This window comes from Fusarium phalaenopsidis, assembly GCF_050370095.1.
Source record: "Fusarium phalaenopsidis strain FUZ10S chromosome Unknown contig_32292, whole genome shotgun sequence".
Classification (NCBI taxonomy): Eukaryota; Fungi; Ascomycota; class Sordariomycetes; order Hypocreales; family Nectriaceae; genus Fusarium; species Fusarium phalaenopsidis.
In genome coordinates this window covers 2956385-2976681 of record NW_028145410.1, presented here as the reverse complement: position 1 = coordinate 2976681, position 20297 = coordinate 2956385, and the positions used below count along the sequence as shown (strand labels likewise).

Here is a 20297-nt window from a genome sequence, read left to right as displayed (position 1 = left end):
CTCTGGGGGTTCTAGTGGTCGGGTCGAATCTGAGTTCCCTACGTGGTCAGGTCGCAGCCGAACTGTCAATAATAGAATGCTGATTGCCATGCCCTGCTCTGGGTGATTACGCAGGTACGTAGTTGGGTTCTCCGGGTGGTTGAGCGACAGGGTTGACTCAAATCGATGATGTCCTTACCCATCACTTTTGCTCGGCAATTGGCTTGATCGACTCAGGGTCGCCAAGGGGTGATGACGGGAGGCTCCCGCTATAGCAATCGACACAACTAATAGCACAGCAGCCTCAAAGCCTCCATGACAGTTCGCGCTTCAACGTCAATGTCAACTCGTCAACCATGATGGTTACACTTCGGTCCCGGCAGAGTCCGGCCTCGGGATCGCACCCGTGCCTCTCTGCAACGACCTGCGGGCTTGGCCTCTCGGACAGATACAAGATTACACGGTAAACGCGACAGGCAGAAACACGAAATCTAAGAGGCACAGGTGAAGCTAAGGCAAACTGCCGTTTCGTTGCGTCCAAGTAAATTTCACATTTGGCTGCATGGCGTCCAACCTTGGGGCTCCCCTTTTTCGCCTTGTCGTCTGCCATCAGTTGGATATGACATCCATGAGATGAGACATCAAACAGTCTCTGCCAGCAAACTCGTCATGCTCGTATAATAACGTGATTCCCGTCCCTCCGCTGCAGAGTCAGCACTTACAAACGCAAACGGGCACAAGGCACGAGGCAAGCAATCATGTCCGTTGTGTCTGCCCGGACCGACGCAAACCAAGATTGAGATTAGCCCGGGGAAGCAGAGACTGGACCGCTGGCATCGGCAGTCTCACAGCGCTAAACGCCCAGCCCCGAGCGGATTGGCCAACGGGCGACCACGGATGGCCGCCGACAAGGGCATGGGTGGCACCGACCATGGGGTTGCTGGTTCTGCTGGGAGTTTTGCTGGCTCCAGCTGTTCTCAAGAGGAGAGGCCAACCTGCAACACCCCGGTCCGAGACACGGTGAGCTTTCTGCATGCCCCTTAACCACCGCAGAAAACCAGACGCCGTATTTGCTTAATTACGTTCTGCAGCTGCTGGATCCTGCCTACAGCTCGCCGCTGAGGTCTTCGGGCCTTTGACACTGGAGTGCTCGGCAATTCGTTCCCGTCTTCCGCCTTCACCTCGGGCGCCTCACCACCCAACCCACCGCACACCGACGCCAGCCTTGAGCTCGCCCCTTGGAGTAGCATCGGTGGCCCCCCAGTTTCTCGTAAAACGTACAACCGTCTATTCCGTTTTCAGGAGCTAGGACCTCGGAGGGAGAGGAGCTTGGGTCTCCTCTGAGCATTAGCCACCCGCTGCGGTTTGGTCGTCGTCGATAAACTCTCAACCGTCGGCTTTACCCCTGAATGAAAGCTGCAACACGCGCCTATCAGGGGTCGCGGATACGGCAACTAACTTGGGTGGGCAGCAAAGTAACGACTGGCGGAGGACACAGCTGCCCTCTCAACCCGGCGCTAGGCCCGTTTTGTTTTGCAGATCGCGAGGAGAATACGTATCCATCCATCCAATGCGCGTCTAAACGTAAACGGAGCTGGTGTCGTGCTTACCGTTGAAGCGTTGTGTTGGTTGACATGCAGCGTCCCCTTACTAGGTCTTTCAGCCGTGGTTGAGGAAAACGGGGCTCACTGGCGAGGTTCGTGCTTTAGTGCTTCGGCAGCTTAAATTAATACCAGCTGATTTATGCCATGTTTGCTTCTTGCGCTGTTCCAGAATCCGGGCGAGTTATGCCATCCAACCTCCCTAGCGTTTGTCTGCTCATCATTTGGTGCATTAGGGCATCAGGTAGGGGCGGATATGACCTCAGTTGTTGCAGTAGTCGGATGGGGCCGACTTCTAATGCATCGCAAGCGGACGTTATGGACCGCTGAGGCAATGAAGGCACGAGACAAAGCAATGGGCAGACAGAGTCATACCAACGTGCATCTCAGCTTGTTCGCACCAAACCATCCTTCAAACGGTCAGAGTGATGTGGTTGGTCGTTTGTCATGGTCACGTGCAGCTGCGCCACATGTCCAGGTCGAGCCACATCCCCAGCCCCTCCAAAAGCGGGCAGTAGCTCTTGCTCTCTCGCGTGGCTGGAAGTGGTTTATCTCAGGAAGTTTTGCTGCCGCTCGCGCAAACGAGGCGATTACAACATAATTCAAGCTCAATCGTTCGGACCCCGGCCTGCAATCCCTCAAAACCGCTATTATCGAAATTCTTCAAGATGCCCCCAGGTATGTTGAGCCTTCTATCTCCGACATCGCTTTGGCGCTGCCTCACCAGAACCTGTCGCGCGAGTCGAAAGATGAGCGCATCGCGATCGCGTTTGGCAGGAGCTTCCACAACGCCACCCGGCCTCATCGCAATCGCTTCAGCGCAATCGCTAACCCCCGCGAAGCCCTTAGTGAAGACGATTCCTCTGATACCGGCGGGTTCTCTACTCCCCCGCGCGCGACACGAAAGTCGGCCTCGGCTGGCGCGACCTCGGATCCTAACGACGATGTTGATGCCAATGGCGAGAATTTCGATGAACAAGACGAGGAGGGAGAGGAGGATGAAGACCTAGAGGAGGACGAGTAAGTTGTGTGTTGGCTGTACACTTGCGCAGTGCTCACACGCCTCAGGTATGTTGTCGAGGCGATCAAGAAGCACATTATCGACGACGACGTGAGTAGAAGCTTGGCCAATTTCAGCGCGGACACGGCTGACGGCGATTATAGGGAAGCTTGAAATTCCACGTCAAGTGGGAGGGATACGACGCCGTGGCGGACATGACATGGGAGCCGGAGGAAAACCTCCAGTAAGTGAACAAAACTGCTCGGTGCGGTGGTATGTCGACTGATGCGTTTTTGCAGGGAATCCGCATCAGAAATCCTCGAAGAGTACTTTACCAAGATCGGTGGACGAGAGAAGATTTTCGAGCAGACGGAAAAAGCTAGCAAGACCAAGAAGCGTCGGCGAACGACAAACGGCACCCCAAGCACAACATCAACTGCGAAGCGGTCTCGACGCAGCGCAGCGCATCCGGCCGACACAACACCTCCAGCGACTGCGAAGAAGTGGAGCCCTCCAGCCGGCTCGTGGGAGGACGAGATCGAGACGATCGATGCCTGTGAGGAAGAGGGTAGCGGCAAGCTGGTTGTCTATCTGATCTGGAAGAATGGCAACAAGACGAAGCATGATACCCAGATCATCTACAAGAAGTGTCCACAAAAGGTAAGCGAAGCTCATGGTGGTATGGAAACACAGGGGCTGACATGGCTTAGATGCTTCAATTTTACGAGCGACACGTCAAGATCATTAGAGAGGAGCAGAAGGCGCAAGTGGACGAGGCTGAGGGTTGAAGAGATAGTCATTATGTGAAGACTGGGCAGCTGGAGCTTGCTTGAGTAATGCGCTCCGACCTCTGACTTGAACGGCGTTTCGGCGAGCGATAAAGGACCGCGGAGTGGTTCTTTTTGTTGATTTTGTCTTTTCTGTCGCGCGGAACGGAAACGGTATCATTTGACCATATCTGGAGCCAACCCCTGAGGAGTTCTCGACATGTATCGAGGGCAGGTGGGGTGGTGATGATATGAGGGCATGGGACGGAGTATTTGCTGATTTTAACGGTGCATTCACGCTGAAAGACACGTCATTTACGGACATGAGAATGGAGTAGTTGTGCTGTAGAATTGGTGTCGTATTTTCGGTGGTGAATTGAGATGGATGTACGGATATAATGGCAAGGGTTGTCAATGAATTGAATGCAATCAATTAAACAACGGCTGGCCCTGAAACAACACGCGATTTATCGCGACCATCGACTTGGGCTGCAAAAAAGGGTGACGTTTTCTGCGAGGCTGGGAAACCTCGGCAGGGTCGCAGCGTGTCAGAGCCCCTGACGACCCCACCAAAGAACCCCTACATGGCCTGTAAAAAGGTCTGGGCGCGACGTGAGAGCCCAGCCTTGCCATTTAACGCGTCGGCAGAGGGAAAAAAAAGTCGGGTGGCGGGGCAACGACTTATATAACTGACAGAGGTGAGTCGCATACATTCCAGTTTCCCTTCTTGTTCTATCGAATTATTATAGAGACGAATTATCTTGACGATACAAAGAGACGATTTATTCACAGACACGAACGACTTGGAACGAATTTCCTCTCTTCTCTTGGATCATCTACTTTGAACTACCTGGTTGGTCAACTCGCGCAAGTCACCTGCAGCTGCACTCAACAAAGTCTATTGGGTATGTCGATTCTTGTCATGCGAGCAAACAATTTCTGATTTTCTAACTGTTTCACAGCCTGAGACATCTCTTGACATTTCTCTCCCCTGGACCATTTCTTGGATCGGCATCTTTCTTGTCTAGACCAGCCCGAGACATTCTCCAACAGCCTATCTGCTCAACACACCGTACAAGCGGTGCCCAACAAGACCAAACCTCTCAATCACCACCACTTCCTCTCTCAACCTCCGCCAAAATGAAGAGAAACGACGTCATCGCTGTCATCATCATCATCCTCTTCATCATCCTCGCCGCCGTATCATTCGGTATCTGGAAGCTCGTCAACATGGCTAAGAACCATATGAGTGCAGCTGGAAGCGGTACATCAAGCAGCCACACCAGTGAAGACATTGCCGACTGATGGGAGATCAACACTCTCTTCCATCACAAACCTTTTCTGCCTTGTTTTACTATTCGGCTCCAGCGACGTCGATTTTTTACTTTCAGCAACCATTTGATGAGAAAAGAAGACGTGGGGTGGTAATGTCCTTTTTGGGTTGATGATTCACACAACTCTTCACGTTTGGGTTACGGCGCAACAAATGACTGGGTTCGGTCACGGGTCTTTTTGTTTCTTTTTCTGGGTAAATGTTTTTTCATGAGTCAAACTGGGAATTTTCAACATGGGGAAACGAAATGAGCAAATTAGACTACTTGGATTGCCTTTTTTGGCTAAAGATTGAGGGACGCCAAAGGTCCATGATGAAGAAAGATAGACATGTATGAGGCATGCAAATGAGAAACAAGACAAGCTGCCAATACCTACACAGCCTCTATTCACACACGTTACTGTGAGAACCATCTGGTTCACCTGTCAGTGATGATTTGCGTTGCTAACTGATTCAGCTCCAGAGCGTGATTATGTTTGTGAATGTATAGTGACTCTCGCGCATATATATCCACCAAGATGGACCCAGCCTGTCTTGACCAGTCAACATCACTCAAGCCTATAGCTTCCTTTAAAGTACAACTTTCACAAATTCTTCACTCTTTTCGAAACAAATAGACACAATGGGCAAGGTCTCATTCAACCTCCCCATCCGTGGCGGCCGCGGCCAGCCCGACGACACCGAGGATCAACGCCTCAAGCCTCACCTCCACGAGGACGACGAACTCCCCGACTACAGCAAGTTCCCCTACAGCACCTTCTTCTCCGAGGACCACAAGGGCAAGAACAAGAGCGAGGACCCCGTGCTGGACAAGTCTTCTCCCCAGTACCGGGAGCGCGTAAAGAAGACGCTCGACGCCCTCCAGGATGAGTACCAGGAGACCTATGAGTGGTACAAGGACGCGAACTGCAAGGTCCTCGCTGCCAGGGAGGAGCGGGACCAACTGCTCTGGAACCTGGCCGTCCTCGACATCCGCAACGTCGCCGGACAATTCGAAAGCAGCATGGACTCGATCCACGAAGACGTCGGCAAGATCCAGCGCGAGGTGCGTGACCAGAACAAGCCCAACAAGCCAACTTCTGAGTACCGGAGGCTGTGCAGCAACCGTGGAATCGCGAGGCGTTGCCTCTACAGGATCGAGATAGCTCTGGAGGCTGGCCTGCGGGAGCTCGCGCGGCTGGACGGGGCCGACTCTGACGCTTTCCGCCAGCTTCGAGGTATGTATGTGGGCGAGGCGCCAGAGTCGCCAGGCCGACGATGAGAGTCTATACTCGGAAACTTGGTCCGCCACCACCGACGTGATTGATGATTGACGTTCCTGGGATATCCATCCCGCGGATCCAAGGTCTGGGATGTTGGATCGGGGCGTCTTGCAGGCTGAGGAGGGCTTTCCTTATCTCACAGCTGACGGTGTGTTTGTGGAAGACATCCGGGGTTAAAGTCAGACCTGGTGGAATAGCCAAACATTGTTCTATTGGGGAGTTGCCGGCAGTTTCAGTGATGTCAACTGCTGGGTTACGTGACTAAATAAGGATAACCTAGCAACTCCAATAGCTTTAATAAGAAAGAAAGAAGAAAACAACTCCAAGAGACCACACCAAGTTGCTTGATTCAGTAGCTGTAGGTTGATGCGGTACTCGCTTCTGATTGGTCAAGAGCCCCTGTCCCGGCTCAAAAGGGCAACTGGTATCTGACTCTCAACACCAAGACAACAAAGCAGCAGCTCACTATGAGAATGATAATTGCTGTTGTTAGTCTACAAACTCCAAAAGAATAGGATGTAATCGTTGTCGAGTCTCTAGGGATATCCAAGGTGCAAAGCAAAAGATGTAACACGACCTCAATCAAGGAGACAGTTAAACCACAGGTTCAATTTGCCGTGCCGTGGCGGTCTATTCTTGTCTATCCCAGAGGAACCAGTCTAATTCTCCAGGTGTGCCATTTTTGGTATGTCCTAATCATCCATGGATCCATCCCATAAGGATCACTATCCAAGCCTATCCCAGTCGTAACCCATTTATAGTTCATGCCTCTCTTTAAAAGGTGGTTCCGTTACCGGGGAGAGGAGTAGGGGTGGGAACAACGGCAGGGGCGGTAGGGCCCACTACTCATGGTCAGCAAGAGATTCCCCAATCTTCACATCCATCGAGTTACTTACAGGAGGCTTCCTGAACACCCCTGCTGGCGGTAGGGAAAGGGGGCTCCTGGCCCTGAACTCGGGCACCCCGGTTGGGGTTCCAGGGACGAGTGTTGTTAAAGGATGGAGGCATGAAGCCAGAGACGTGAGGGGGCGGGTCTGTGAAGTATGTCAGAGCCCACGGGTGGCAGAATCCTAGTGATGGGACTACTCACTCTGGATAGGAGCAGGCAGGGCAGACACGAGGGAAGCCGAAGCGGCGAGAAGGAAGGCGACGACACCGGTGGTCTTCATGTTGACGGTCGTAGAGTTGAAGGAATGTAAGGGTATGTGACGAGGTAGAGATTGATACAATGAAGAGATATGGTCTTTGTAGCGAAGGAGACCAGCTCAGGGAAATCAAGTCAAGAGAGAGATTGGGTCACAGACCAGAAAGAATGTTTAGTGAAGAAAGAATGTACCGACACAGACACAAAAGACAACACACTCGAGGAGAAAGCAGCGACCGTCCTATATACCCATCTCTCAACCCCCTAGCACGCAACATCCCGTCTCTTATCACAAGGTAAAACCAAGAAAGGAACCCACATGGAAAAAGCTTAGCCCCATGCACTGTCATCAAGAAACGTTCCCTCATCCACCGCGTCCCTGGCGCTGGTGTCCTTGTCGTCGGTAGAGCCGCCCTTGATTGGCGTGGACGCGTCGAGTTGATGAAACGTGGGACAAGGTTTTTGGGTAAAAGTCCCGGGGTGGATCAACAGGAGAAAAAGCTTGTTAATCTGGTCTGGGCTCTTCTTGTTTCTTCGGAGCTTGGGCCTAGATGGGTTGGTGAAGTTGGCGAACTGGTTGTTGGTTTGCACACCATCTTTATTCTTGACATGAAGAACCATTATCTCTGTTATTTTCACCTTGTTTCTTTTCATTCTTCAATGTGTTCTTTGTCGAAGCATGGAATCTTCCGTGTTGCTCCAGTTTCCAACACAGTTGAACATATACTGTCCAAGCTGACATCCAACCACCGTCAACCCTCGGTTCCATAAAAGGAGAAGGAAACACGCAATCCAGGCAAAAAAACAAGGCACCAAAAAAATAGCCCTAACACGAGTCAACCCGTGGACCAGCCACAACGGTGACATGGCGCCGCGGTTCCTTGACAGCTGACGTTTCAAAACTTCTCCACCGTGGCGCCGATCCAGGCAAGATAAACCAGACCTCGTCAGCCGATCAGGGCGACCTACTGAAGATGGAAATCCGAGGGTGTGTGTGCGGCTCTGGGTTCCTGGCACATGCAAGGTACGCGAAGTGTAGACCTCCGAGGTGTGCCTGGTCCATTCGATCCGTGTCGTTCCATCATGGGTGGCCTATCATGGATAAGACCTAGCACCGTGGCATGTGTTTGGCTGAGTATGGATGCTGGGATCATGATCCAATGATACGAGGACGTCGTATTCAGGTCCATAGCTTGATAATGATTCCTCACTTGTCCAAGTAACCGATGGATCTCGGATTAGCCGTCGTCATAGCTGATGAGATAGATATCCTATCCCTGCTTTCTATGGGCAATGCACGTCTATATAATGGTTTTTTTATTCCTTCCTTCTAAGCAGCTCAGGTATCATGATGCATTCTTTTTCCAAAAACAAGCATCTTCCTCCCACGGGGTATCCGTCAGTCTCTGCCTCTGTTCCATCATCACCAGCTCATGAGCCCCCTCGCGCGGTCAAAGCCGCCCCGCAGCTGGCTCTCGGGCTTGACCACCTTGCCTCGCAGCACTGTGTAGCGGATTAGGTTCTCGCAGTCCTCGGGCTTGACTCGTGCTAGCCAGATGCCCTGCGAGGCACCGACGGTGCCGGCTTGTTCCTCTGAGCCATTTGTGTGGCCGTTCTTCTCGGCGCCGTTGGTGCTGTTGCCGTTGCCGTTGGTCTTTTGAGCCCCATTTGTAGTCCCGTTGGTCTCGCCCGGCGCCGTGTCGTCCAGGCCAAAGGCGTTTGGTCGACGATAGATCATAACGTTGGCAGAGTACTTGTGGCCTCCCACATGGCTGATGTAGTAGATTCCCACACCACCTGGCCTCTCATCATGCAGGTCCCGGTACAGACCCAGCGGCCTTAGCTGGCGCTCAAATTCTTTCCTCAGAATCGGGGCGCTCTGAGCACACCGCACATCTCGTGTCCGATGACTGCACATGAGGATCACGGCATTGTGCGGGCAGTCAGTCAAAGACAGGGCGGGAACCCCAGCATCAGGGTCTGGGGAAGGGAGGGAAGCAGGTAGAGGCGTGGGGGAGAGGGGGGAAGTGCTTGTGGGTGCCTGGTTGATGATCTCAGTGATGAGTTGGGGGGCGTTAAGAGGGTGGGCATTGTGGATGAGCTTGAAGGCTGGGAGGAGGAGCAAAGTGGTGGGCTCCGAGTAGTCGTCGGTGTCGTGAGGAGTGGGCATGTTGGATGCTGAGAGCATGAGTTTCTAGGACATGTTAACAATTATAATAATTCAATGAACCCTCATATGAAGATTAGCCCGTATGAGAGCCCATACGAGAGCCTACACAGTAGAAATATTACTCACCCCGTTGGTAGGCGCACTCGCCTTCTCCACGGCCTGCATGACGCTCCCCTTCTCATCCGCCACATCCCTCACCCAATCCGTCTTGCCCGTACCCACGAGCAAATGCGTGCTCCACGCCTTGATCTGACCATACAGCACATCCTCGGTCTCGATCTTGAACCCCCTCGGATACCGCGCGGTGCAGCCGTCGCAGTCGTGCAGACACTCCTCCCCGTCAACCTTGGGGTCCACCTTGACAAACAGCTCTGTGGCCGAGGGCGGTTGCGGCGCGCCTCCGCCCAGCACCGAGCTCACAAACGACTTGAGGGAGAGGGCCATTCTTTGCTTTGCGGGCATGCGCGGGAGGGAAGAAGGTGGAGCGGCGGTTGTGGAGGAGGGAGGATGGGAAGGGGAGGTCATCGTATATAATGTAATGGCCCGGTAAACGGTTCCGGTAGATATTTGGGCCGTCACTCAATTGGATTGGATTCGGTTCGGCACTGCCTACCTGATCCACTGAAAAGATTCTGTGGGATCGGCTTTGGCTGGTGGGATATTTCTTCGTGTCTCTCAGGATTGGAAATGATAAACCTTGGCTGCAGCCCTAAAAGGAATCGCTACCCAAACTAATCAGATTGATAATCAGCGCAAAATACAATATGCTTTAAAAGATTATTCACTGTCAGTTAGGAATCAATCTAACCAGGCAGAAACTGGTTGCTTTATATGCTGCCTTCCCCCCATTTGAATAAGCCGCTATCTCCTACTCGCTGTATTGTTCGCCCCGGACTCCCCGCCTATCTCCGACCACCGAAAGGTCCTACCGCATTATAGTACTTACGCACGTCATTACGTGGGCTCTAGTTATCAGATCCTGTCTGGGTTTTCGGTTCGGTTTTCAAAGCGAGCGACTTGAGATCCCCTGCTCCTAAATAGTGGAGCTCTTCTATTCGACATTTTGGCCCGCTTGGCTGCTTTCCTCGCCCCATTCATCCTCACATTGCCAGCTAATGAGCTCCCTGTTGAAACGGCATTTGTCTCTGCTATGACAGATGCTTCATTGGGCAACCCCAACATTTCCGAAATAACTTGGTCGGCATTGGTTATCTTTGTTTCTGTATCTGCCGTGTCACCTGCACCGCAAAGTCGTAGCACATCTGCACTGTGGAGAGAAACCCGACAGTTTACTCCGACAGTTTAGTCCGTCCAAGTTATCACCGAGATCAGAACCTCCAACAGGAGTCGTTCAGCCAATGCGTGTCATGATACGATATGACGTGGTATTCAACTCCTAAAATGACTTGACCCTTTAAAAGCCAAAGTGTCCCGACACAGGGATATCATCCAATGCAGAAACCCCACAGAAACCTGCTAGGAAATATGTCGTGTGAACCAACTTCAATATACAACAAAATGCCCATCGCTGCTCACTTTTCACCCTCTAGCCCCCTCGCCAACCTTCTCATTCAACCCCCTAGGTATTCTTCTTCCTTGCCTCATCGTAACCCTCCTCCTCGCTGTCCTCCTCCTCTTCTCCCTCCGTCTTCTCCTGATCTGTTTTGCGTCTTCGGACCTTCATAGCCTCTCGAATCTTACGGCTTGCTTCATCAAACCCGCCAGCCGAGTCCAGAGTAGTGAATCCGCTGATAGGGAATCCACCAGATCCAAACCCGCCCCCACTGCTGCTCGACCGGGATCGGCTGCGCGCTCGGGAAGGTGGTCTTGTCGAGAAGATGCCAACCGTGCCAATGTTGCTGAACGAATCATTGCGTGGCAGTGCTCGGCTTGATTGCGTCGTGCTTCGTCGCGACAGAGCTGGTGGTGTCTCAGCATCGAACCCAGTGCTCGACTGGTCACTGTCTCGTCGTCTACGCGAAGTTGGAGACGTTGAAGCGCCACCCTCGGTCTTGAACAGGTCAGGAACAAGGCGCACTTTGTCGAAATCATCAAACATCTCAGGGCCAAGAGTATTGATCACATCCGTCACCTGGGCGCTCAGCTCTGCTCGCCTGAGCCGCAGCTTGTGAATGTTATAGTTCGACGACGGATTCAGACACAGCATCAGTGGTCGCAGGGACTTGAAGATGTCCATGCCGACCTCGCCAAAGCGCAGGGATGCGAATGTGATGCCAACCATAAGGGGCCACACCATGAAGTAAACCAACCAGAAGGGCACCCAGTCAGGAACATGGCCCCAGAGCCGATCCTGCCAGACCTTCAACGACAAGATTATCGAGTAAATGTTGTAGAGCGTAGGTGCAAATCCCAGCGCTACCAGGATCTTCCACGTCGCCATGACATCTCGACCACGGATCTTGACCGTCGAACCTGCCAAGGCCGTCTTGGCCTTCTGTCGACTGATGATCTTGGTGGCCACAAAGACTGGCGAGAAGAGGAGCAGCCCGGGCAAGGTGCAGATAAAGAGAAACAGGAGCTTGATGGAGCGGTAGATAGAGAGGAACACAACCTTGATGGTTGACATCTTGGCATACTGCACCTGATGATCCTTGAGGTTCAGGTAGCGCAGCTGCGAGTTGTACTCCTTGACCGCTGAGGACAAAGAAGCGATTCGTTCGTCATTCTTGTACCGCTCATAACCCATACACAGCCTTCGGTTGAGCTCAATCACCACAGGCAGTGGGAGCTTCTTGCCTGTGGGGTTGTAGAGTCGCCGAGCTGCCTGGATCATCATCAGGCTGTCGTAGTCTGGCGCCGAGACGGTCACCGAGTTGAGTGCCTGGTAAACCATGTCCAGAACCTGACCGATAGCCTCGCGGCGCTGGTTGTTACAGTACAGCTCAACAAGGTGACGGGGAATCTCAAAGGGAGCGCCAAACTCGACGACAGCGCGCGAACGGAACTTGTGCGCATGGAAATAGTTCATTCCCACAGGCACAATCTTGAGCCCACAATCGGGGTCCTCGGCGAGAGTTCCCAGGGCCATGATAGCGACACCAGCCTTGAGAGGCAGAAGCTCAGTGCGATCATGACTACCTCCCTCTGGGAAGATACCCACACAACCACCGTTGCGTAGACGCGAGAAGACAGCCTCGTAGACCTTGGTCTGGTCAATATGAGGTGCCAGCTTGTACTTGGTGCCCTGGTATCCTGGGGCGGGACCCTTCAATGCCTTGTTGGTGAAGTTGCCGTCCTTGTCAATGTCATCGCGGCCTGTAAGCTGTTCCAAGGCGAGCTTGCCCTTGAATGGTCGCTTCACGCGGATCTCCTCGGGTCCGAGAATCTGAGCGATATCGACACTGGCACCTGTCGTCTTCTTGCCAGGTGGAAGGAAGAGCATGCCCTGTATCTCACCCTCGCCCTCACCGAACTTGGTACCGATACCACGAACTAGAGTCGGGTCGTTGATGGGATCGGGAAGGTAAACGGTACCAGTGGCGGGCTTGGCGGCATCCTGAGCGCGACCAACAGGCACGGAACCGACCTGGCGCGAACCCCAGCCGATGAAGCCGTGGACGGATTTTTGGGCGATGAGAAGAGACGCTCGACGATTGGCCTCGTAGCGGAGGGTTCGCTGAAGAATAATGGCATCGACGAACTGATTTGAGGCCAATGTCAGCAAAAAATCCTCATCTTCCATGTCTGACCCAAGCTGCGCATCTCCCATCTTGGCGCTCTGGGCGCAAATCATGACAATTAACTGACCTGGTTCGCATGCGGCGCGGCAACAAACAGCACGGGGCCGGTCTGAGGAACGCGCCAGGCGCCTCGAGGCACGACCTCGCGGAAGAACATGTCCACGATGTTGCCGACGCTGTAGAGGAACATGTCATACTTCCAGTTCACCATAGGATAGAGCTCCTTCTGCGGGGTTGGATTTGTCGCGGACTGCGGCGCTGCCGCGTCCTTTGTTCCAGCCTTTGCAGACATGGCAGGCGAAGGAGGAGGAAGCCAGCGCTCGTCAAGATGCGCAAGGTTTCAGGGCGTATAAGTCGAAGCGACAGGTAATCGGTATAGACAAGAGGTTGAGGACGAACGGGCCAAAGGCCTGCTAATGAGGGGCGGTTGAGGACCAGGGACGGCCGATAAAGATGGCTATCAGAAGCGAGCGAGGCGTGGTCGGTGGCGGCGGCGTCGTTCGAGGGAGCAAGGTATAGATCAAAGTAAGGACCGAGTATCGCCGACGAGTTTGATTCTGCCCGTGTCCTTCGGGTTCGGGTCTGGCGACAGAATGTGATGGGATGAGAATACAGAAATAGCTGGGGCTGGGGTTGGGGCCAGGGAGGGGAAGGGGAAAGACGAGGTGCCTGCCCAGGTGGGAAAGGTTGCTTCTGAAGCTGCGAAGCTACGACCAGGCCAAGGTGCTGTGCACGACGGGGAAGATGCAGATGCTTTCCCGTTGGACCTTTTGACGGGGAATGATATTAGAGAAGAGAAAAGGCAAAGGGGAGTTTATGACACCTACAAAGAAACGTGAAGCTGTAGACGTCTCCTATTTGATCTTTCCCTTATTTTCCCTCTTTTTTTTTTATTTCCACTCGAATATTTTTTTGCCAACTGACCAGGATACATGCAGCTCGCTGTGGATATCCAGACAATGGGTGCTCCATCCGGGCCGGGGCCCATTACACGCCCGTTTCCTGTGTCTTAGCCAGGCTCCAACAAACAGAACAGGCCGGCCCAGCAAGTTACAGCACGTCCCTCGGTGTCCAGAGTGAACTTCCGTGCCCGGCTGTTGTGACATGCTCCCCTGCGAGCTGTGAACCGTCACCCCACTTTCATCGGAGATCCGGTACGGATCATAGATGGTCGACGGCTAGAGGCATCATAATGAGATCAAAGTCGCCTATCAAGCTATCCATTACTAACAAATAGTGTACCTGGTAATATGATCAGAACATACGAGATGACAACCAGTTGAGAACAATAGACTCGAGGCTCTTTTACCCATTCCTTACAGGCAAAATACCCCGGCAACATGGGATTACCTGTATCACAATTCCCCCCTACCCAGCCGTTTTCCCCTCACTCAGACACCACAATCACAAGTTGATTCACACCACTATGGTCGCCATTTTTGTGGCTCGCTATGCTGTTTCAGTTCGCCAGCCTGCTCACGTAACAGAGGATCCTCCCCCACGACAAGCTCGTCATTGCAGCATGGATGGACAAGACGCCCAGAACCTCTTTCTATCCGTGCGCTCATTCGTTCACATGCCAGGCGCTTCTGCGGGCTTGGTCCTCTTGCGCCGCAGACCCTTTGCATACCTACCGGAGCTAACGGGGACGAGGGAAAGCAAACAAACAACTCTCTCCCGTCATGTGTGCCCATGGGGTCGGGTCATCGCGCACTTCCACTTGCCCTTCCCCAACAAAAACACCCGCCAGTCGCTGTGGTTGAGGCATGTGGCTCACTCTGAGAGGGGCGTCCCGGGTCAAGTTCGTAAGCCGGCGTCTATCCGAGGGCGAAGGGATCTCCGGATTGCGGCGCTGGGTTGGGTTTGTAGGCAGGCAAAAGACCCTTGCTTTGGCTCGTGACAAGCCGTTATCGTGCTTTAACCAGTCTTCATGTGTCATCTCAGTAAATTAGACCTCACTTCTTGGAAAGCGGATATTCCTGGGCCTGATGTGAGAGAATATGTGTGGTAGAGTTGGTTTTGTTGTTCCAAGCCTCAACAAAAGCAACGCTGCATGAACTATTGTCACTATTACAACCCATCTCTTCTAACTCGCGTTGCTAGATCGCCGATGTCATTGATTATCGCTTTCCCCGTCGCTTACCCTTCTTCTCAGGCACACTTGCACTTCCTCCCTCAAGTTCACCCTCCTCAATCTTGCCCTCATTCTCCAGCTCCTTGAGTTTTTCCTGTCCAGAGATGAACATGCTCAGATCGCGATTCATCTCCTTGAGATCAGCATTCTCTGCTTTGAGCTCCTCTAGTTGCCGAGATATTGACTCGTGATCAGTATTAAGATGTTCGATCCGTTTCATAAGTCCTTCATTCAGTCGCTTCTCCTCCTGAACCGCCTTGCCAAAGTTGCGGGCAAGTGTTTCACTCTTGCTCGCCTTGTTGCGCTCACGAGCAAGCTCCTTTTCAAGTTCAGGAATAGTCTCCTTACTGAGAGTCGTGTACTTTTCATCCAGCAACGCGAGCTTCTCCATAGCTTGTGAGGCCCGTCTGGCCGCATCCTCAGCCGCTGCAGATGCCATTGAAGCTTTGTCGACGGCCTTGCTAATCATTTCTTCGTAATATGCCCGCTGCGATTCGAGCTGGCTGGTGATGAGGTGCGTATACTCCAGCCCAATGCTGTCCAGTTTTGCTCGAGGCACCACATCTTCCTCCTCCAAGTGGCCAACTGATCGGTTTCTGCCTGGGAGTTCCACTACCTTGCCGTCTCCCTTATCGCGAATCAATCGATGCACCCACATGTCCCCGGCATAGTCCCAGACATGCTGTGTCTCCAGCTCAAGGGCGAAGCTATGAGCCGTCTCCTTCCAGTGATCTTTTGCATGACCGCCCTTGTATCGGCCGCAACCAACATACCCGCAGATCAGACATATCCACAAGTCATCCGCACAGTCGCAGATACTGCAGAGATTGGATGCCCCAGAACCAAATGGCTGTGTGTAAGGATTTGATGGATCTGAGTCCGTATCGAGTGAAGTATTAGTGAATCGACAGACAGGGCACCCGGCTCCTTTCCAGTTCTGAAGACAGGTGCAGTGAAACACGTGAGAACAGGGTATCGTCATCAGTCCGTTTGTTTCGTCCATCCGTTCCAAGCACACAGGACAGGTAGGTAACTCGACCAAATTCGGGGTTGGGGGAGGGAAAGGCCGGAGACTGCTTGACATGCCGGCGGATGTTGATAGAGTTGATAAGCTGTTGCTAGGCTTCCTCCGAGTTGGCGTCTCAAATGTAATGCTCTTTACGAACACAACATGGCATATTTGGGGCTGTATCTGATCAGCGACCTGTGACTTAGAAACAGTCAAATAGCTTACCTCCATAGTGTTGAACACCTTGCCATCAAATTCCCGTCGCCATTGCTTGGCTCGACCGTTATCTCGAAACTTGAGCAAGACGAGATATCTATTCATCTTCGAAGTCATCACCATACGACAGTGGCTGATGTCGCTCCTCCACTTCTCACCCACGAACCCCATCAGGTCTCCGGGAGACATATAGGCAGGTACAGCAGGGATGCAGAGCGTGGTGTAGTCGATGTCTTTTGACTCTTCCGCACCATCTTCATGGTGCTCAGCCTCTCCCATCCCGTGTGTTTCTTCCCCATCTCGATAGAAGTGTACCACACCCCATCCGACTTCTGTGTTTTTCGTCTCGAGCGGAAGGAACTCGGCTTTTGTCGCTGTGCCTGCGCCTCCAAAGGTAGGCCCTAGGGACGGCGCCGCTGCTGGCCCTGCTCGACTGGTCTCCCCTGCCATGATATGTCCTAGTTGCAAGTCGACCGTCTCGATGCTCACGCGTCCAAATCGCCAGTCTTTAACTGCGTTCTGGGGTCGGATCGCTGCGCTGGAGTGGGGAGGCGGAAAGCTGTTTGTTCGTTCAAGCCACTGCCTCTCGGACAAAATCTCGATCTTGCGCTCAGTCCCTTTCACCGGCACGCGCGCTGCCGTACCACAGTCGATGACGCCCGGGGTCGAAGAGGGTGAGCCTTGCTCTGTGAACGGAGACGGAGACGTGGATGGAGATTCGCGTCGAGAGGAGAAGAGCGGTATTTGGTGGGATGTTCGTCGGTCCGGTCGAGGGTGAGATGGGAAATCATCAAAGATGCTGGCCTCTGGAGGTGGAAGCCAAATGTCTTTGCGGTCTGCTGTGTTGACCACCCCGGCGATGACCGGATTAGGGGTCGGATAGAGCTCGAATTTGAGGTGATAGAAGTAAGACGGCATAGCCTGGCGATTCCGACCTCGTACGGGGTCTTATTGCGCAGTGCTGGTCGACCGATTGCGAGCCGCTCAAACAAAAGGATGCTGGGGATGCCTAATGCGATATGAGTCAACGAGAGAAGAGGACAAAACGATAACCTCTATTACTAAGGAGGCAAAAAGAGATGTGCGTGGTGGGATTCAAGTACGATGTCCTCGAGGATCATGATCTTGCAGCGTGGGACAGTGAGCAAGTCGCAAGTTGGAAAAACACAGCCTTTTCTAGAAGGTCAAAGATTGAGGCGCCCTTCATGAATGCAGGTTCAAACCTACCGGCCCCACTCATCATGAGTCCACTGGCTTCCGGTAAGTGAGGGGCAGGACCCCGCTAAAGTGGTGTCAGCTGCATAATCGGAGGTCACTGAACAAGTCGTTACAAGACAGATATCACCATGAATCAATCAATGCTTCTTGAGACCTCAAATGAGTCTATTGGCGCGTCGCAGGATTATTGCGCGCGCGTTGAATACTACGTACTAGGTGGATATGCTAGTCATTCCAAGCCGCAAATGCTTGCCTGGTCCCAAAGTTCATTCCCTGAACGCCTCGTCATAAACCATCGCTACCCAGAAGGTCGCTTACTGACCGCCACGGAGACGGAGCACAAGGTGAAGGGTCGATTCCTTCTGAATGTTGTAGTCAGAAAGGGTGCGACCGTCTTCCAGCTGCTTACCAGCGAAGATAAGTCGCTGCTGGTCGGGGGGAATACCCTCCTTGTCCTGAATCTTGGACTTCACATTGTCGATGGTATCGCTGGACTCGACCTCCAGAGTGATGGTCTTTCCGGTGAGAGTCTTGACAAAGATCTGCATACCACCACGCAGACGGAGAACCAGGTGCAGAGTGGATTCCTTCTGGATGTTGTAGTCGCTGAGAGTTCGGCCGTCCTCGAGTTGCTTGCCAGCGAAGATAAGTCGCTGTTGGTCAGGAGGAATTCCTTCCTTATCCTGAATCTTCGACTTCACGTTGTCGATAGTGTCAGACGATTCCACCTCAAGGGTGATGGTCTTTCCAGTGAGGGTCTTGACGAAGATTTGCATACCACCACGAAGGCGGAGAACGAGGTGGAGAGTGGACTCCTTCTGAATGTTGTAGTCGGCGAGGGTTCGGCCATCCTCAAGCTGCTTGCCAGCAAAGATCAGGCGCTGCTGGTCCGGGGGGATGCCCTCCTTGTCCTGGATCTTCGACTTGACGTTGTCGATCGTGTCGGAAGACTCCACCTCGAGGGTGATAGTCTTACCAGTCAGGGTCTTGACGACTGCGGCATGTTAGTTTGAGTGATGGAGCGACGATGACAAAGAAACTTACAAATCTGCATGCCACCACGGAGGCGGAGGACGAGATGGAGGGTGGACTCCTTCTGGATGTTGTAATCGGAAAGGGTGCGGCCATCCTCAAGCTGCTTGCCGGCGAAAATCAGGCGCTGCTGATCAGGAGGGATGCCCTCCTTGTCCTGAATCTTCGACTTAACGTTGTCGATGGTATCCGAGGACTCAACCTCGAGGGTGATGGTCTTGCCCGTCACTAGAGAATGATGGTCAGTATCATTGCGCTACAGAAGTGGCGGCGACGCGAGGTGACTTACGAGTCTTGACGAAGATCTGCATGATGGCGGTGTTATGCGGATGTCTTGGGAGGAAATGTAGTCGTTGAGATGATGTGGTATCGTGATGAGTCGCAGGTCTCGTCTGCAAAGAAGTCTGAGATGAGAGTGAGTGTTGGAGGAAGAAAGAAAGTTAGAGTTGAGGAGAGGCGGTCGGGTTTATGTAGTAGAGAGGTGTGCCTGTTTGTTTGATAATCAAGCGGGCAACCGGCGGCGGGCAGGGAAGGTGTGAGGGGGGCGCAGTTACCGGATTACGCCTACGAGTGACGAACAACAAGGCAGGCGGGAGTGCTCTGTTCTCTCCGTTCGGGGCGGATGATTCACTGAGGCCAATCAGGCTTTGCCAAGGGAAGGCTCCAGAAACTTGGAGCAGGCTGCAGGGCCCCACCTGTCCGTTCTAGGTACTTCAGCTGCAAGCGAATGCAGGGTGAAACCAGAGGTAGCCGCTACTTTGTCCCTGGTATCTTATCGCCCGTGTGGGGCCTTCGAGACGCCGAAAGACTGATGTCAGAATAAAGGCATGAATCTGGCTTGTTCGAGGAAGCTCTGGGAGAGCCTTCGAAATGCAGCTACAAAGCACAATCGCCGCAAAGAGAACAATCTGTTCATGACAATTGCCCAACCGAAAACGTGGGGGGAACTACTCGCCTATTGTGCCCGTCATGGATGGGTACAGTAGCACTCGTTGGCCGTCACCGTCTTATCCAGCCAGAGCCTGGAACCCGTGATTCACCATCACCCGACGCCAGCGGCCGGGCGCCGCAGTGGAGTGGCGGGGCCCAGACGGCGTCCCTGTCGCCACTTTACCCCGGGAAAGGCCAAAAGCAATGCACGGTTGAATGCTTCAACTGAATGCCATTCGGCAGCGAACCGCATCTGATGCTCGGCTGAGATGATAGCCGCTTCTGTAGCAGATGATCACTGCCCCAAGTCCCAGGAACCAAGCTTTTTGGCTCAGGAACAGAAAACGCTTCCAATCTGAGATCCCGGATTCCAGTCGCGGCGGTGGAGACGGGCTCGGGAGCAAGAGACACAAACTCATGCCAGACAGACAGCGACCGCAGCCTGCTACGCCGAACTCGTCATGTCAGCCTGAACCCAAAGAGCGATAGCCCAGGCGGTGCGGGGTCACCGACTCTGCCACCCTCTGGATCCGGTCTCCTCGGCGTTCGCGACGTCATCGGCCAACGAATTGCGTCCGTGGGGACCCTGTTCTCTTTAGAAAACCAACACCATGTTCCTGCTGCCCCTGTTTCGCCCTTCGGCTTTGCCCTGCAGCGAGAGAACGAGGTTGGGTGGCCTTCCGGAAACAAACGAAAGATCATCGGAAAATGATGGCATGCAATTTCCTTTTCTCGCGCATCTCTTTGCTCAAGTCTTTGCGATATCAAGCGCCGATTGCGCCGCGTCGCGAGTCATCACGT

General features: G+C 53.2%; 6 protein-coding genes across 6 annotated transcripts; 2 read left to right on the top strand and 4 right to left on the bottom strand.

Annotated features, from left to right (window-relative positions):
- Positions 1-2289: 2289 nt before the first annotated feature.
- LRP88_05180 (uncharacterized protein) lies at positions 2290-3368 on the top strand (the record flags this gene model as incomplete). The annotated part of the gene is made up of 5 exons (XM_083241739.1): positions 2290-2600; positions 2649-2691; positions 2745-2824; positions 2880-3240; positions 3291-3368. 5 exons carry the CDS (start codon positions 2290-2292, stop codon positions 3366-3368), a joined length of 873 nt encoding a protein of 290 aa, XP_083102887.1.
- Positions 3369-4487: 1119 nt separating this feature from the next.
- On the top strand, positions 4488-5941 carry LRP88_05179 (uncharacterized protein; the record flags this gene model as incomplete). Its single annotated transcript, XM_083241738.1, has 2 exons — positions 4488-4611; positions 5298-5941. The coding sequence occupies 2 exons, from the start codon at positions 4488-4490 to the stop codon at positions 5939-5941; spliced, it is 768 nt and encodes a 255-aa protein (XP_083102886.1).
- A 775-nt stretch (positions 5942-6716) lies between these two features.
- Positions 6717-7111, bottom strand: LRP88_05178 (uncharacterized protein; the record flags this gene model as incomplete). Its single annotated transcript, XM_083241737.1, has 3 exons — positions 6717-6784; positions 6839-6976; positions 7033-7111. The coding sequence occupies 3 exons, from the start codon at positions 7109-7111 to the stop codon at positions 6717-6719; spliced, it is 285 nt and encodes a 94-aa protein (XP_083102885.1).
- A 1398-nt stretch (positions 7112-8509) lies between these two features.
- Positions 8510-13249, bottom strand: LRP88_05177 (uncharacterized protein; the record flags this gene model as incomplete). Its single annotated transcript, XM_083241736.1, has 4 exons — positions 8510-9280; positions 9383-9834; positions 10868-12917; positions 13025-13249. The coding sequence occupies 4 exons, from the start codon at positions 13247-13249 to the stop codon at positions 8510-8512; spliced, it is 3498 nt and encodes a 1165-aa protein (XP_083102884.1).
- Positions 13250-15077: 1828 nt separating this feature from the next.
- On the bottom strand, positions 15078-17234 carry LRP88_05176 (uncharacterized protein; the record flags this gene model as incomplete). The annotated part of the gene is made up of 2 exons (XM_083241735.1): positions 15078-15839; positions 16326-17234. The coding sequence occupies 2 exons, from the start codon at positions 17232-17234 to the stop codon at positions 15078-15080; spliced, it is 1671 nt and encodes a 556-aa protein (XP_083102883.1).
- A 614-nt stretch (positions 17235-17848) lies between these two features.
- On the bottom strand, positions 17849-18877 carry LRP88_05175 (ubiquitin-related domain-containing protein; the record flags this gene model as incomplete). The annotated part of the gene is made up of 5 exons (XM_083241734.1): positions 17849-18187; positions 18255-18262; positions 18316-18528; positions 18579-18794; positions 18856-18877. 5 exons carry the CDS (start codon positions 18875-18877, stop codon positions 17849-17851), a joined length of 798 nt encoding a protein of 265 aa, XP_083102882.1.
- Between the last annotated feature and the right edge of the window lie 1420 nt (positions 18878-20297).